Source organism: Balaenoptera musculus, chromosome 19, assembly GCF_009873245.2.
Source record: "Balaenoptera musculus isolate JJ_BM4_2016_0621 chromosome 19, mBalMus1.pri.v3, whole genome shotgun sequence".
NCBI lineage: Eukaryota > Metazoa > Chordata > Mammalia > Artiodactyla > Balaenopteridae > Balaenoptera > Balaenoptera musculus.
The window spans coordinates 24,280,865-24,298,434 of NC_045803.1; the positions used below are offsets into that span (position 1 = coordinate 24,280,865).

A 17,570-nucleotide genomic window follows, 5' to 3' on the forward strand; every position below is an offset into this window, starting at 1 on the left:
TTAAAACATTATGCTATGTGAAAGAAGCCAGACTCAAAAGGTCACATCTTGTATGATTTCATTTATATGAAATACCCATAATAGGAAAATCCTAGAGACAGAAAGAAGATTAGTGGTTACCAAGTGCAGGGGTAGAGGGGAAAGGGAGAGTGTCTGCTTAATGGGTACAGGGTTTCCTTTCGGAGAGATGAAAAGTCATTGGAACTAGGTGATGGTTGCACAATGTTGTAAATGTTCTAAATCTCACTAAAGTGTACAAAATGATGGTTAATTTTAATAATGTTATGCAAATTTTATCTCATTAAAAAAGTCAATAGTACTAAGTTTTCACATATCCTTCATTTAGTTACTCCTAATGTTAACATCTAATATAACCATAGTGCATTTGTCAAAATCAGGAAGGTCATACTGGTAAACTATTAGGAACTACAGAAAGAAGAGCAAGTTTAAATAAAATCGTTTCCCCACAATTCCTCACCAGTGAAGAACACTCCAGCGTCAAAGGCATTCCTATTTATCAAGGCCCTACTTAAATCAGCTTCCTCCAAAAGGCCTTTACTCCTCTCTCACTGTTTCACTATTATACTTTTCTCTACTAATAGCACTTTGGTTTGCCTTATAGTTACTTGAGGAACTATTTCTCTGAGAGTGTATCCTAAGTACCCTGACTCATAGATATTTGTATCTACAATGCCTAACCAGGACCTGGCTCCCAAATACTGGCTGAACCAAATCGTAGTCTCAAGTAGCATCTCCTATTCTTCTCTACTTCTAGTTAGAATTTGCTATTTTTTTCACAGTACTATGTTCCAGTCCAATATGGAAGCATAGATATGTCATCTCAGAAGAGCAATTAAAGGCTAATTAAGTCTAACTTAATTGTCAACACAGTATCCAATTGAGTAGACAGCAAACAAGGTTCACCTGTGAATTTAGTTTTGAAGTGTTTGGAAAGTGGAAAGGAACAATTGACTAATTTGTTATTGGTAGGTGGATTCTGGAAAAAAGAATAAGCATTCAACAGGAAAAATTTTTCTCTATGCAAAGGGTTCTACCAACAGTAACTTCTTCCCAATAACCTTCTTCTACATTCTTTTTAGCACATACTGGGCCTCATCTATAACCTAAACAAGACACTAAAAACCAAACCAAGCAGTATTCCTACAACTTGATTGTATTACTTTAAGTAAAACCCCATAATATAGGGTTATGATAATAAGAAAATATTAATATACATTGTAAAGTTATATTTAGCATTTGTTGTATGGTAATTCAATACCAAGCATTCATGTCATGTTTTTATTTCATACTACACAAGGTTAGAAATGCTTAAAATAATTTCAGTTAAGTCCAATTTAATAATCATTGGTTCACTTCTCTTTAAGATGTGCCATTTATTCATCAGTTCTTTAAATTCGAAGCATTAAAGTATTTTTCATTACATACAAAATAATGAGACTCAGGCTAGAGATTCTATGACAAGTTTGACATAAAGTCATTTCAGAAGAGTTTCTCATGTTCCCAACAAATTTGTAATTATATGCTGAAAATGAATTAAAACAACACAAACTTTTACACAGTTGAGCTCCATGAGGTTAATCATGTGGCTGTCTTTAATTACTATGCTAGTAGTTATTGATCTAATTTCCCATAGATTTTTTTACAGGTTTGCTTTGAAACAAGTTATAGTTAGAGTTTTGGAAAATCTCAACTAACTTGTGACATTTTGTCTTAGGAACTATTTAACAAAACGTACATTTCAAATGAATCTAGAACAGTGATAAAGCAAAAGTCATAAAGTGGCAGACTATGGGCCAAATTCAGCATAAAATGTGATTTATTTGACCTACACATTGTTTAAAAAAGTTTGAATTAAGAGGTAAAACAAATGAAAAATCAGACTTCAAATAAAAATCAGGATTTCCAACTTCTCTTGAAATATCAGAAGGTCTGGCAAGCAACTGGCCCTTTTCACACAGAGCTAGAGCCTGCAGGCAGGTCAAGTCCCAAGCTCCCCAAACTGTTCACTAACTTTGTTTTCCTTCTGGGCCCCATCAGACACTTGAGTTTGCAACTCCTAACAGAATATTAATTGTAATATTGCTATCTTGAACATTTCAAATCAATATTCAAGTTCTTCACAGTATTTTAAGTTTTACACTTGTTTCCTATACTCTGATATTTTACATTAACAGCTCTTAAAAGGCAGTTAGCAGATTCTTATAGTTTATTTTACATACAGTGTCTATTTACCATTCTGATGACTACCAAAGGTGGGGGGAGAAAGAGCTTTTGATTCTTTCATGATGCATTTTAAGATGACTGAAAACTGAAGTTGCCTAAGAAAACTAAATTGTTTAAAAATTTAAATAGGTGAAAATAAAATTCATTTCTCCTTCTGCCTTTAATGTTGCTCTTTATACACAACATAGTTTTTCAGTAAGAAGCAGACACCATATCTTTCAAGCAACTATATCCATATAAACTATAATTTCCTTAACTCCATTTGAATGTCAAGGTCACAGATGTAAACTGCTCTGATGACAAAGGAAGAAACAGCAGAGATGAAAAAGTGGGCAGTTCTGAGCCATGTTGAATCTATCTGTTGACATTTCTTGACCTCTGTAGAAAACTCCAATTACTAGTTTGTCCCCAACAGGAAACATAATTATGTCAAGGTGTTCTAATTTGTAGTCATCATCACCTTTAATCTCAAAGAATAGCATTTATCAAAGGATGAATTTAAATGTAATTAATGTCAACTGTAGCTTTTAGTTGGCTATTATGGTAACTGCTCTTAGAAATGACTGCTAATCCACTCACTTTTCATGATCAGCCTACACTGAGTTGTCATTATTTAGGATACCCAGGTAAGGGACTTCCCTGGTGGCACAGTGGTTAAGAATCCGCCTGCCAATGCTGGGGGCACAGGTTCAATCCCTGGTCCGGGAAGATCCCACATGCCGTGGACCAACTAAGCCCGTGCGCCACAACCACTGAGCCTGCGCTCTAGAGCCCGTGAGCCACAACTACTGAGCCCGTGTGCCTCAACTACTGAAGCCCAGGTACCTAGACCTGTGCTTCATGACAAGAGAAGCCACCACATTGAGAAGCCCACGCACTGCAACGAAGAGTAGCCCCCGCTCGACACAATTAGAGAAAGCCCGCGCATGGCAACGAAGACCCAATGCAGCCAAAAATAAATAAATAAATAATTAATTTAAAAAACAACAACAACACTCATGTAATACAATTGAACTATTAAAAAAAAAAAAAAGAAAAAAAAAGATACCCAGGTAAAAGCAGTTACTAGGAAATGGGTCTAGCATGCTTCTCTAAGCTGCCCAGTCCAGTGGTCTTGAAAACTTTTGCTCCAATAGACTCTTAAAGAATTTACAAAAACTATATCCCTTAATACCTTGAAGTTCATTTCTAAGAAAGTAATATAAATATTTTCAACGTTTTAAATAGCTACAAAAGCATGTAATCTTTAAACCTATTAGAAATACTGATATTTTAAAATAAAATGATTACTCTAATTAATGGAACAGAATAGGGAGCCCAGAAATAAACCCACACACTTATAGTCAATTAATCTATGACAGTGGAGGCAACAATATACAATGGAGAAAAGACAGTCTCTTCAATAAGTGGTGCTGGGAAAACTGGACAGCTACATGTGAAACAATGAAATCAGAACATACTCTAACACCATATACAAAAATAAACTCTAAATGGATTACAGACCTAAATGTAAGACTAGATACTATAAAACACCTAGAGGAAAATATAGGCAGAACACTCTTTCACATAAATCGCAGCAATATTCTTTTGGATCCATCTCCTAAAGCAAAGGAACTAAAAGCAAAAAATAAACAAATGAGACGTAATTAAACTTAAAAGCTTTCGCACAGCAAAGGAAACCACTGACAAAATGAAAAGACAACTTACTGAATTGAAGAAAATATTTGCAAATGATATGACTGATAAGGGATTAATATCCAACATATATAAACAGCTCATATAAATAACTCAACATCAAAAAAACAACCAACCCAATTAAAAAATGGGCAGAAGAAGTGAATAGACATTTTTCCAAAGAGAAAATGCAGATGGCCAACAGGCACATGGAAAGATGCTCAACCTGGCTAATTATCAGGGAAATGTAAATCAAAACCATAATGAGATATGACCTCATACCTGTCAGAATGGCTATCATCAAAAAGAACACAAATAACAAATGTTGGTGAGGATGTAGAGAAAAGGGAACCCTCGTACACTGTTGGTAGGAATGTAAATTGGTACAGCCACTGTGGAAAACAGTATGGAGGTTTCTCAAATAATAAAAACAGAGCTACCATATGATACAGCAATTGCACTCCTAGGTATATATATCTAAAATAAAAACACTAATTCAAAAAGATATGTTCATAGCAGCATTATTTATGAAAGCCAAGATATGCAAGCAACCTAAGTATCTAACAACAGATGAATAAAGAAGATGTGATATATATATATGTGTGTGTGTGTAATATATACATACACACATACACATATACATACACACAATGGAATGCTACTCAGCCATAAAAAAGAATGAAATTTTGCCATCTGCAGCAACATGGATGGACTTGAAGGGCATTATGCTAGGTGAAATAAGTCAGACAGAGAAAGATAAAAACTATATGATATCACTTGTATGTGGAATCTAAAAAAATCAACAAACTAGTGAATATAACATAAAGGAAGCAGGCTCAAAGATATAATACAGAACAAACTAGTGGTTACCAGTGGGAGAGGGAAGGAGAAGGGGCAATATAGGGGCAGGGGAGTAAGAGGTACAAACTATTAAGTATAAAACAAGGATATATTGTACAACACAGGGAATTGAGCCATATTTTACAATAATATAAATGGCATATAACCCTTAAAAGCTGTAAATCACTATATTGTACACCTGTCACCTTTATAATATTTTATAGCAACTATACTTCAATAAAAAAATAAAAATGGGGCTTCCCTGGTGGTGCAGTGGTTGAGAATCTGCCTGCTAGTGCAGGGGACATGCGTTCGAGCCCTGGTCTGGGAAGATCCCACATGCTGCAGAGCAACTAGGCCCATGAGCCACAACTACTAAGCCTGCACGTCTGGAGCCTGTGCTCTGCAACAAGAGAGGCCGCGATAGTGAGGCCCGTGCACCGCGATGAAGAGCGGCCCCCACTTGCCACAACTAAAGAAAGCCCTCGCACAGAAACGAAGACCCAACACAGCCATAAATAATAAATAAATAAATAAATAAAGGGAAAAAGATGGTTCAATTTAAAAAAAAAAACAGGATTCAAGGAGGAAAAACTGTAAAAAAATAAATAAATATAATAAAAAAATAAAAATGATTACTCTTAAAAATGTATTCAGTAGAATATAGATACCATACTGATTATTATCCACCATCATCCACATACACCCATAAACCACATAAAAAAGCTCTTCTTCTCTTTATCCTTGGACTTGTACTTCTATTCTATTTCTGTTATAGAACTTTATCATGATGTAAAATATTTTTATATCTGGTCTTTTTAGGGATCACGCTATCATATGTCTCCAAAGAAATGTACATCTTCAAATTGGTATTTAAATTGGCTTTATGCATCCAGGTGTTTTTAAAAAAAATCTCTTTGAGGTTGAGTTATTTTAACTATTACTGTACAATTGATGAAAAAGCTTTGATAGCTTATTAAATCAAAGGTAAAATTTCATTGGAAATGCATTTTTTTTGAAGAAATGAATGGAGCTTTAAAATATATTAGTTTACTTATCTTTAGAATAGCATGACACTGCTAGAATGAAACAGGATTCAGCATAAAGTCTACTCCTTTTCTTCATCTTTATAGATACAGATGCTAAGAAATCTTGTTCATATATGTTCATTAAAATCTCCATGGAAATTTAATATTAATATTAAATTAATCTTAATTTTTTAGGTATGATAAATACATTGTAATTATGGATTTTAAAAACATCCTTACTTTTTAGAGATATATACTTAAATATTTATGGATTAAAAATGTCTGGGGAAGGAGTTAGAGAGAGAAATGAAGGAAAAGTTGTGAATGAAGTAAGACTGGCCAAGAATTGCTAACTGTAGCTGAATGACAGGTGTATTATATGCAAATTCATTGTCCTACTTGCTCTACCTTTGCATATGTTTAAATTTTTCCATAATGAAAGTAAAAAAAAGAATTTAGAGCTGCTGATTTAGCTCATTCAATTTATGTAAAATGCCTGGTATATAATCCAATTAGCAAAGCCAGTCCTCACTGTCAAACTAATCTCCAAATGAAAGTTATTTTCTGTCAGAGTTTGACCTCATTTTTTCAATTCAAATAAATGTGTTAACATGTGTTTCAAGGAATATTACAAAAACTACTGAGAAAAGTACAGATTATATATTGTAGCAAAGATTGCTAAAAGCAGTCAAAATTAAGGTAATTTTGATAAAATTGATTTATCTATTTTCATAAAATAAGTTATAAAAACAAGATAGTAAATTAACATGCTGTTTATCTTTAGTGAACTTAAAGCATTGCAATTAAAGTATAGCGAAAATAATTTATAATACAATAAGTATGATAAAAGACGTAATAGTCCATAAATGTATGTGAATACTGACTCTGTTATCTGGCTTCCGGAGTAAATAAAAACAGATTATAAAAATGAGAAATCACACAACTTCTTTCTTATTTCTTTAGACATACCAAATTTTTCCCTATGACTTTAATAAATGAGAAAGGTATATACTACAAAAAATTATTTGGCTCAGGAGCCAGCATGTAAATTTATTTTCTATCAATAGGAGAAAGAAAATAGTAAACCTTTCATAAGACAAGATATTTGACTTTAAATGGAATTTTCTTGATATGATTTGATAAAGTAGGTATTAGCTACGTTATAGAAAAATGCATATCAAATATGAAAGAAATTATGTAAAAGTTTTATCCATAGGTTTGTTAGTCCTTGAGAACGTTCTGGTCACATCTGAAACAATCACTGGCATTTTATCCATAGGTTTGTTAGTCCTTGAAAATGTTCTGGTCACATCTGAAACAATCACTGGCATGATCCAAAACTACATAGGCATGAAAAGTACCTTCCTTCCATTTAATTATGTGTCTTAGGGATAGAGTACTAAGAAGAGCTGAAAGGTCTGCTTTGCTGAATTTGGTGTTTCTTACGGATGCTCTCTGCTGTATTCTCCCAGGACCCTCTCTCAATAATTACAGATTCTTTGACAGTAGTCAGGGAATGCAGGAGGCAAAGTCATTAAACAAAAACTGTCATTACTCCCACAACCCCACTCTAGCACATCTGAATTCAGAACATCTCAATGTGGATCAAAATGCTTTTTGCTACCAAGCTTCATCTGAAGAGAAACAGGAAGAAGAAAGAGGAGAAGAGGAAGAACTGGAAATTCTATTAGTTTAGTATATCTGTGTTTCATGCCGTACGGGTTTTTACTCCCCAGGAAATGTATCATTAGTGAGATTTAGGAAGGGTAAAGAATATGGCATTCTTTTTTTTTTTTTTTTTTTAAATTTTGTTGGTCTGTTTAGTCTTTAAATTTATTTATTTATTTATTTATGGTTGTGCTGGATCTTCGTTTCTGTGCGAGGGCTTTCTCTAGTTGTGCCAAGCGGGGGCCACTCTTCATCGCTGTGCGCGGGCCTCTCACTGTCGCGGCCTCTCTTGTTGCGGAGCACAGGCTCCAGACGCACAGGCTCAGTAATTGTGGCTCACGGGCCTAGCTGCTCTGTGGCATGTGGGATCTTCCCAGACCAGGGCTCGAACCCGTGTCCCCTGCATTAGCAGGCAGATTCTCAACCACTGCGCCCCCAAGGAAGCCTGTGGCATTCTTATATGAAGGAGGAGAAAGTTATAGTGAAAACAGGTACGTTTTCAGGCTCATCAATTTTAGGTAGGAGTACCTATGAAACCTGAGGATCTAGTTGCTTAAATGATCTGTGTTTGTATATTCCTTTGCAAGTCTTTACTTATGGTAAAGTAAATAAACACAGCCTACCATGCTGTGTATCCAAAGATGGCCACATTATTTCCCATCCCACATGCTCTTTTACATTTCAGTTAAGCCATGCCCACATCAACAGGTAGAGTACATAATCCTCAAATTCCCTAGAATATTAGCTAATTCTTTCATTAGAATGCCACAGAAGTGATGCTGTTTAACTGCCAGGACCGAGCCTTAAAGAGATCTCCAGCTTCTGTCTATACTCTTGTATTGCTTCTTCTTGGAAAACAACCACTATGCTATGAGGAAGTCTAAGTTAACCATGTTGGAGCACCACCAAAGGCCCTCTGTGACTATAACAATGGTAATGGCTATACAGAGTTGAAGGCAGGAGCAAAGGCTTTACAGTTTGGAAGACCAAGATTCAAATCCCAGATCTACCATTTATTTACATTGCAAGCTTACAGTGGTCACTTAACCTTTGAATTAGCCGGCTCCCTGACAGCGCCTCTTGAGCTACACAGCTACCTGTTGTGGGAAAAATATGAGACAACTGATGGAAACTGCCAACCCCAGAGTTACTAAGTAGATATTTAAAAAAGCAAATAGGCTTGTTTAAGATTCTCTTTCTTCTCATTCTTCCCCATCCAGCCCTGAGCCTCACAGAGGACAATAAGCTGTACAACCCTGAGGTATGCCTCTTCAGGAGGGGCATGGTGAGGAGTACAACACATGAGAGAAGAGTGGGAAAAGAAGCATGGCTGAAGAACAGAGTTACATTGGTAAATACTTGATGGGTTATTCACTCACTCTTGGGCCTCTATTAGAATTCAAAGGTATGGGTCAGACCAGATAAATCTTAAGGACCTCTTAGAAATAGCACCTTATGTTTGTAAGAGAAAACGTGGTGATTTCTTTCAACCATATCCTTACTTTGTCCAAATGTTCCTACCTCCAAGGGTGTGCAACAGTGATATTACACCTGAGAGACGGCCCTAGCAGCACTGGCTCCTAGGGCAGGCAGACAGAAGAGTAGGCAGTCTGAGGAGAAGCATAGGCCCCCATCTCTACTCAGGGCTACTATGGAACTCAGGAACTCACGCAGCTCAGAGCCTAGGCCTCCAGACTGTTAAAAATCAAGTATCTGTAGGGCATTTTCAACAGCATATACATTTTTAAAACATACAATAGGACTCTAATGAAAGAGAACTTAACCTGTATTTTCAGGAATTATAAATTATTTTGATTCATTTTACCCTAAATTGAAATGATAATATATACCAAGCTTACTCAAAGTCTGCTCTATACACATAGCTTCTCTAACTGTGCTTGTTTGTTTTTCTTTTTGTAATTTTTATTGTGGTAAAATATACATAACATAGAAGTTACCATCTTAACCATTTTTAAGTGTACAGTTCATTGGTATTCTATGCTTGTTTTAAAATGGACTTTTTTCAATACATGCAAATAGTAATAAAATAAAATGGTTTCCTCTCAAAGAAGGAAACAAAATTTTGATATATGCTAATAGAAATAAATATGTTGAATTCAAAACACTTTTAAGTATCATCAATATTAATGATGAACAATTATTGTTGAATTTACTTGCACAGAAACTCAAAAGAAGCTCTCTTTCTAAATGATTACTACAAAGAAAACATATCTAAAAAATTGTAAGATTTAACAAAAAGCAAGGTGAGTAAATTTTGAGAATAACCTCTTAAATTCACTTAGAAACAAGCAAAAGTTCACTTACATACAACACTGCCAACCAGAACATAAAACAAAGCAGTATGATAAATCACCAGGGAATCAAGGGTCATTTAATTGACTCCCCAAAAGCTTCTGGTGGGACTCCAGGAAATAAAATTATGGATCCTTGAGTAACAAGCCACTTGAAATAATCACAGCATATACAATTCTGAGTTATCTGCTAAAGCTTTCACTATTTCTGTGGCTTAATTTTGAAAAGAAAAAGGTTTAGGTGAGAAATGAGAGAATCAATGAATTTATCTCCAATAGCAAAGTTTCTTTAGGAAAAGAGAAAAGTTATAAAACTGATACTCTGGGGCTTCCCTGGTGGCGCAGTGGTTGAGAATCTGCCTGCCAGTGCAGGGGACACGGGTTCGAGCCCTGGCCTGGGAAGATCCCACATGCCGCGGAGCAGCTGGGCCCGTGAGCCACAATTACTGAGCCTGCGCGTCTGGAGCCTGTGCTCCGCAACAAGAGAGGCCGCGATAATGAGAGGCCCGCGCACCGTGATGAAGAGTGGCCCCCACTTGTCGCAACTAGAGAAAGCCCTCGCACAGAAACGAAGACCCAACACAGCCATAAATAAATAAATAAATAAATAAAAATTGTATAACTTAAAAAAAAAATAAAAAACCAACAGATTTAAAAAAAAAAAAAAAAAAACTGATACTCTGTTTCTATGGAAATACCAATAAAAAACTTATTTCTTAAGTCCTAATAGATTCCTTTAAACAACAATGTTCAAAATACAAATGGTATATAAGGTGAGAAAGGGAGGGGGTTGCTAGGGGAATTCTAAGAAAATATGAATCATCTCAAAGCTACCATTTTCTGTTAAGACTATGGGTACTAATGCTGATTATAAAGTTAAAAGCTGTCCTGATGATTATTTGGTTTTCTTTTGTGTTATAAATCTCTTAATTTTCATATTTTTTCTAAACAATACATTTAAATGACAAATATCATTATTTCATTAAGATAAATATTTGCAATATTTTCTGTAATGCACCAGCAAACAAACAAATCAGCAGTAAAAATGAAGGGTGATTTAATAAATCAGTCATTGGTTATAATGTAAAAAGATAGAAGGTTACATGGAAAAACAGGGATTTATTCCTTCTGAATTGAGATTAAATACCTATATTTAAATAGAAGATAGTTTTTTCTGCTAATGGAGGAAAAATATCCACTCACATAAATAAGTTAAAAATGGCTGCTTTCAGTGCCATTAATATTCCATTCAAAATATTCATGCAAATGCTTGTAAAGTAAATGGAGTATGGCAAAAGTGCTTGTTTGTCACATACCTGGATTAATATTCCCAGGTATACAACTTGGGCCTGACCCAGTTTGAATGTGTTTGAATTCAGTATATGAGTCACAGAAAATATGAACAGACCAACATTACATTTGGCTTTGATTAAAATTACAGGTACAAGTGTTTTCACGTCAACACTAAAAACAATATCCTGAATGCTTATGCAACATCAGTTTCAAATACCCTTTTACAGAAAATGCTGATTAACGATAACCTAATCACTGCAAAAGCTGCTCTAACATTTAATAGCTAGGTGTTATTTCTAAGTAATGTGGCACATTATTAACGTTATTTCAAGTCATTAAAAAGTGAGGTGGAGGCGCAAACTGAATCCTCACCTTTGTACATTTAACACACTTCAATTATCTCTGGCACCTCAGCAGAGGTTTAGCACCCTTCCTGTCCCTATCAGATAACCCCCACAGTACCAATTAAAAGGGATTCTTCTACCTATCACTGTTTCCAGCTTAGGCTGACCATCTGCACCCTTACTCCAGCCGAACTGATCATGCTAGTTTTACCTGTGGGCAATCTCCTGTTTCCATGCCTATACTGGGCCACTTAAAGCCATGGGCTTTCCAGCACAATTCCATGGGAGCATTTAGCATTCTATTTAAAGATCATTGCAAAATTTCCCATAAAATTAAGGTGCTAGCCAAATTTAATTAAATTTAAGATAATCATGGGTCTGGCATAAATAAGCATAATATTTAAGTTGCAAAAGTTGGTTAGATTCCTTAATAGATAAGATTGGGCTGCCAATCAGAAGTCATGCAAATGGTCCAAAATGTCAATACTAATGGCTTTTTCACTTATACACCTAATCATATGTCTGTAACATAAAATTGATATGGTGAAATACATTTTTCTTATTTTAGTAACATATTAATGCTTGCCCCCATAGAGACATATTCAGCTTTCTGTTGTCTGAATAATGATAATGCTAGCAATAGTCATCCTAACAATGCTCTTGACAAAAATTCTTTTCTGTCAATTTTTATAACTTCATTTTAAAAGTTATCTGGACAAAGGTAACAGGACAAATCTTGGATACAAACTTGTTACCTATAATATGGTTAGCCACTATTGTTTAATCTGTAACTGAAGTTTAAATGAGAAATATCATAAAATAGTAGAGAATTACTCCAGTATACTGTAGTACGCCACAGAATAATGTATAAAAAATAAAAGTGAATGTATCTTTAAGCAGAGTAAGTTTTTAAAGAAGCATCAGAGGAAAAAAATCTAACATAGAATTCAGAACAAATAAATAAGCTATGACATTATCACACAATACCTAGTAGTTTTTACTTCTTCAATTATCTACAATAGCTGTTTCATAAGTTTAAATTTCCAAAGGTCAAACCACATCATATTAAAAATATTCCAAGGGCTTCCCTGGTGGCGCAGTGGTTGAGAGTCTGCCTGCCAGTGCAGGGGACATGGGTTCGAGCCCTGGTCTGGGAAGATCCCACATGCCACGGAGCAGCTGGGCCCGTGAGCCACAATTACTGAGCCTGCGCATCTGGAGATTGTGCTCCCCAACAAGAGAGGCCGCGATAGTGAGAGGCCGGCGCACTGCGATGAAGAGTGGCCCCCGCTTGCCATAACTAGAGAAAGCCCTCGCACAGAAACGAAGACCCAACACAGCAATCAATCAATCAATCAATCAATCAATAAATGGATTATCACGTTTAAAAAAAAATATTCCAAGTATTCCTTTCACTAAAATGGAGATTACCATGAAATAAACCAGGCCAGAAGTCACCATCACATTCTCAATCACATGTCTACCCAAGACAAACAAGCAGGGCTTGCTATGGTAGGAGTCACCTGTGCCTTCCCCTAGCCCACCCACACTCAGTTCCTCCCAGACATGGCCACAAAGGCAAAGCAAGATCTCCATCCAGCTGGTCTCTAAAGCAGGGTTCTCTTCCAGGTATTTTTCAAAGTTTGAGGAAAAAACAGGTTTCTCATTAAAGATTCACAGTAAGTCTTTCAAAGGTCACTATGACTAGCATAAAAACACTCATATTCTTTATGGAAAACTTTTAAGAAAAAGTGATAGGAAATGTAACAGTTTCACCTCAGAATAGCTCAGATTTTGATAATTTACTTGTCTTTGTGCCTGTGCATCACATTTCAGAAACTAATCATAAAAATACATTACTTCTGCAAAACACAGAGGGAAAATTCATTAGATGTATAGTAGCTGGGAAGACAGATTGATAAAGGTGGTTCTCTGCACTTGCTGGAAAGTCAAAAAAATTAATGTGTTCTGTACTCTTAAAATGTTTGCCTTATCAAATACAGAAAAAATTAACCAAGTTGAAGGTATCTCATGAAAAGTATCTTGCTATCATGAATTCTTGTGTTAGGAAGACAGTTCTATTCAAATCTAGAGGAATTATAACGGAGATCTTTGAATTGCAAGATTCCAGGCAGTTTTCCCTAAGAATGGCATTCTTGGATAATAAGAGAATCCTAGCATACAAACTGGTCAAGGATAGAGTATACGTGGAAAAGTTTCCAGAGCTTAGAGAAGGAATGTTTATATTTTCAGGCAATTATTAATTGCTCATTGAACAAAGAAGGAACAAGGCTTATCAATGAACATCTGGGAGCTAACATGACTAAGGTAGAGAATTCAATCAAGACGGCAGCTATCCATACTATTTAAATTAAATCTTTCCATTTCTAAAAACATCCAATGAACCAATATTTAAATGGGGACTTGCAAAGTTTGTATCTCTAATGTCCAGAGGGATAAAAGGATTAAACTGGCTCTACACAGAAACCAGTTGCAGATCAAATCCACAGTGTTTGAGAAAGCTTGTATGTTGACCAAATGTCCTTTTAAAAATCTTAAACAAGGATTTCCAATGAGCTGGGGTTTTTCCCCCAACGGTTAAAGCAATCAGTTCACATAGATACACAGTCCCTCCAGCAGCAACATGTACAATTAATTACATGGATATAATAATATTTACTCACCCTCCTAATAGTATCTGTGGCTGGTTGGATTCATTTGTGATACCAAATATATCAGGAATTAAATCGGCATTGAAGCTAAAAAGAAAACATTAAAAACATTAAGCAGCTATTTTATTAAATTCTCACTTCTAATTTAGTTTAAAAAAAAAAAAAAAAAACTTTGGGGAGGTGTGGTAGACATACAACAGTCAGTATCTGTTGCAATCAATGGAATGTCAGAAGTGACATGTTTCACTCTGAGGCCAAAGTGTTTAATTTTCATTATTGGACCCTCCAGTCATCTTGGCAATGAGAAGAACATGATGGTACGGCTCCACAGACGATGAGGCCTGTAAGACACTCTGAGAGCTGGCAAAAGAGCCTATCACTGACCCACACTGGACATGCAGTGTGAGCAAGAAATAAACTTTTGTTGTGAGATTTTGGTGTTGTCTGTAACCTCTACATAGCCTAGCCTGTCTCTGAGTGATAAGGAGACCGTTAATTCAGACTCATGACCCTCCTTATTTAGTCAGATGGGCTTAGGAGAAATAACCCACAAAAGTAATCCCTAGTTGGTATAAAAATTTATGCGAGCCACTGAATATTGTAACAACAATGAAAAACACCCAATTATAAAAGAAATCAAGCTGAGCACCTTTAAAAAGATTAATCCATGAATTAAAGTTCAGACTTCTAATGGTTACTGACCTATTGATGTATGACTATGATTTTAATAACTGTACAAAAGGCAGCACTGGAAACAAGAATGTGGCTATACATTGTTTACTCCCCAAAATGATATCTACATCATTACCAGAGTCCTAACAGAAATTTGGATTAACTTTATCCTGGTACATGAGTCTACTTTGAGGAGATAAATGATAATACTAAGGAAGAGTTGTGAAAAGGACAAAGTTTCTCCTTAATATAGAAATCTTTCTAAGTCTCTAGAGGAAATCCTCTACCCTTCCTATCTGTCAATCAAGCACTAACAGTTTTATCCAAAAACAGTTATCTTAGTTCTTTGAGTAATAACATGGCTAGCATCAACAAAGATCCATCATGGACACATTCAAAGCTTTTCAAACAAAACCAAAAAGACAAATCTCTCCCTCTTTGCAAAATAATGAATTTCACCTTTCTCTTTCTTCCATCATGGCAAATAAATATGTAATTAAGAGGACAGGCCCCTATCAGCTTTAAAGGGAGAATGAATTTAGAGTCAATACAACTTAGCAAAGTAGTTTCCTATGTGAAAGATTTTATGTTTGTAAGTTTAAAATCATTCAAAGGGAAGTAAGCACATACTTACTCCATAATTAATGGTTCATCCTGAAAAGTCCTGTTGAGTATGGTCATATTGCAAGGATCTGTTAAAAAAAAAAAGAAAAGAAAATATATAAATGAAAAGGCATTTTATAACACATTAATTTTGATATTTGCACTCAGGGAAAAATACCCTTTCATTCTTTTCAAAATTCATCTCTAATTAATTCCAACTATTAGCATTAATGAGACACTATAAATCTAACTTAAATGGACATCAAGTTTGTAAAGATAAGCTATTGGGAGAGTTTATTCTACAGTGAAGACCAGTATTACAATAACTTCCTTTGAGTCTTCATTCTGAAAATCTCTTAGATGAGTCTTCTTTATATACAATTTAGCAGTAGAGCAGTTGACAATTAAGGTTTTGATATAAAGAACCCAATACACGCAAAACTACTAGACTCTAAAACGTCCATGCCCTCCTCTCCTCCTCCTTTCTTCAGTCTGGCTCCATGAACAAAGGTGTCCATTTAGGTATAATTAATTGGCTTTTCAGATAAGACGAAGATTTGTGGGTAGATATGATAGACTGACTCTCAACCTTTACTCTAAACTTTTTGTGCTTTCCTGTACTGGGGAGACTAGAAACCAAAAATAGCATTTCTCTTGCATTTAAGATTCTAAATAAAATGTAAGCCTTGCTAATTAGATATGGTGAGTTTTGCCAAGGCAGGAATGAGGTGAAGGCTGTGTTTCTGCCATTTCTGTCTTAATGTCTGATCACTGAATTGTAAGTACTAAGAGGGAGGGTGCATGGCATCCATTTTGCTGGTGAGCAAGTGTCATTCTGGCACCTGTTGTGCAACTGGCCACTTTCTGATGGTAAAAAGGCAGTAGCTTCTTTGAAGGCTTTGAGGATTGTTCCTGAAACTTCAACCTCGTGTGTGTTCTTTAGCCATCACAGTAACTCTGTAAAGCATAAACACCCTTTAATAAATTCTCTCTTCCTTAAGCTAACAGAGTGGATTTTGTTCCCTGGAGTTGACTGCAGACCAGTTCTAGGTTGAAAAAGAAGAACCAGAAAACAGACTTTTAAAGAAGTTTTTAGAGACAATTACTGACACTCAAGAACTGCATTTTTGAACTGATTTCTGAACATTATTTTTGTTATATTTACCTAAGAATACCAGGCATATTTTTCCTTTAATATCCAGTGATAAATATTAAAAACTCTTAAAACAAGTTCACCTAAGGTTTGATTCTGTCCCCAGAAGATAATAGCTCCTAATTCACCATTGACATGATTTTTGGGAAGATATGTCAGAAGAACATCCATTTGTGAATCTCCATCATAATCCCCTGGGACTACACTTGTTACCAATGTACTGTGATTCCTAAAAGAAACAAACATTTTAATAAACAAACATTCCAGTAGAGCTATAATAGAAAAGGACACTTCTATATTTATACCATACAAAAATATTTTCAATGCAAAATTTAAAAATTCACAGAACTGATTAATTACATTCTCTTCTTTAATAGCTTATCATCCTTCATGTATGTAGGCCTCTTTGGTCTATGAAAGAATTCAGGATGAACGCAGAGGGTTTTAAGAAACAAGAAAAAGCTGAAATATTTATTAAGAGGGAACACAGTTTTATGTTCAAGCATTGGTTTAATCCTTTCACCTAGTTCTTTTGTCAAAGATACCAGGACATATGGATGGTGTTTATACGAATGGAGGCTCAAAGGACTTCCCTGGCAGTCTAGCGGTTAAGACTCCGGGCTTCCAATGAGGGGGTGGGGGTTAGGTCCCTGGTCGGGGAACTGTAGCACAATGCGGCCAAAAAAAAAAAAAAAAAAAGTAACATAAATGAAGGCTCATTATCAATTGCTAAAGCACTGAGGGGTATCACTGTCATTTTATAAAAGATATTATCTATAAATTACTTAATTTTAGATTTTAATGCAGATTTGAAATTTACAGTGAAAACTAGTCATTTTATTTCAAGATTCACAATGAAAAATAAGTTCTTTTTGACCAAACCTGGCAATACACTATCAAAGCATACATACTTAATTCTACATTTTTAATAATAAAATATTCTAAAATGGTTTATATTAACCTTGAAAACTTAACAAAACATTCTGGAGTCTTGTCATAATGTTGTCTGAGTGACCCAATCAAAAAATAGGCCTTAAATTCAATTTACATTTAATTCTACTTAAGAA

At 35.3% G+C, this 17,570-nt stretch overlaps 1 protein-coding gene across 1 annotated transcript in view; it reads right to left on the reverse strand.

Moving 5' to 3' along the window:
- ITFG1 (integrin alpha FG-GAP repeat containing 1) overlaps positions 1–17,570 on the reverse strand; it is a 262,992-nt gene that overhangs the window by 238,772 nt on the left and 6,650 nt on the right. Inside the window, exons 3-5 of the mRNA XM_036832521.1 lie at positions 16,587–16,732; positions 15,382–15,439; positions 14,088–14,162 (exon numbers count right to left, since the gene is read on the reverse strand). Of these exons, the coding sequence (XP_036688416.1) occupies positions 14,088–14,162; positions 15,382–15,439; positions 16,587–16,732 (279 nt within the window). The remainder of the gene's footprint in view (positions 1–14,087; positions 14,163–15,381; positions 15,440–16,586; positions 16,733–17,570) is intronic.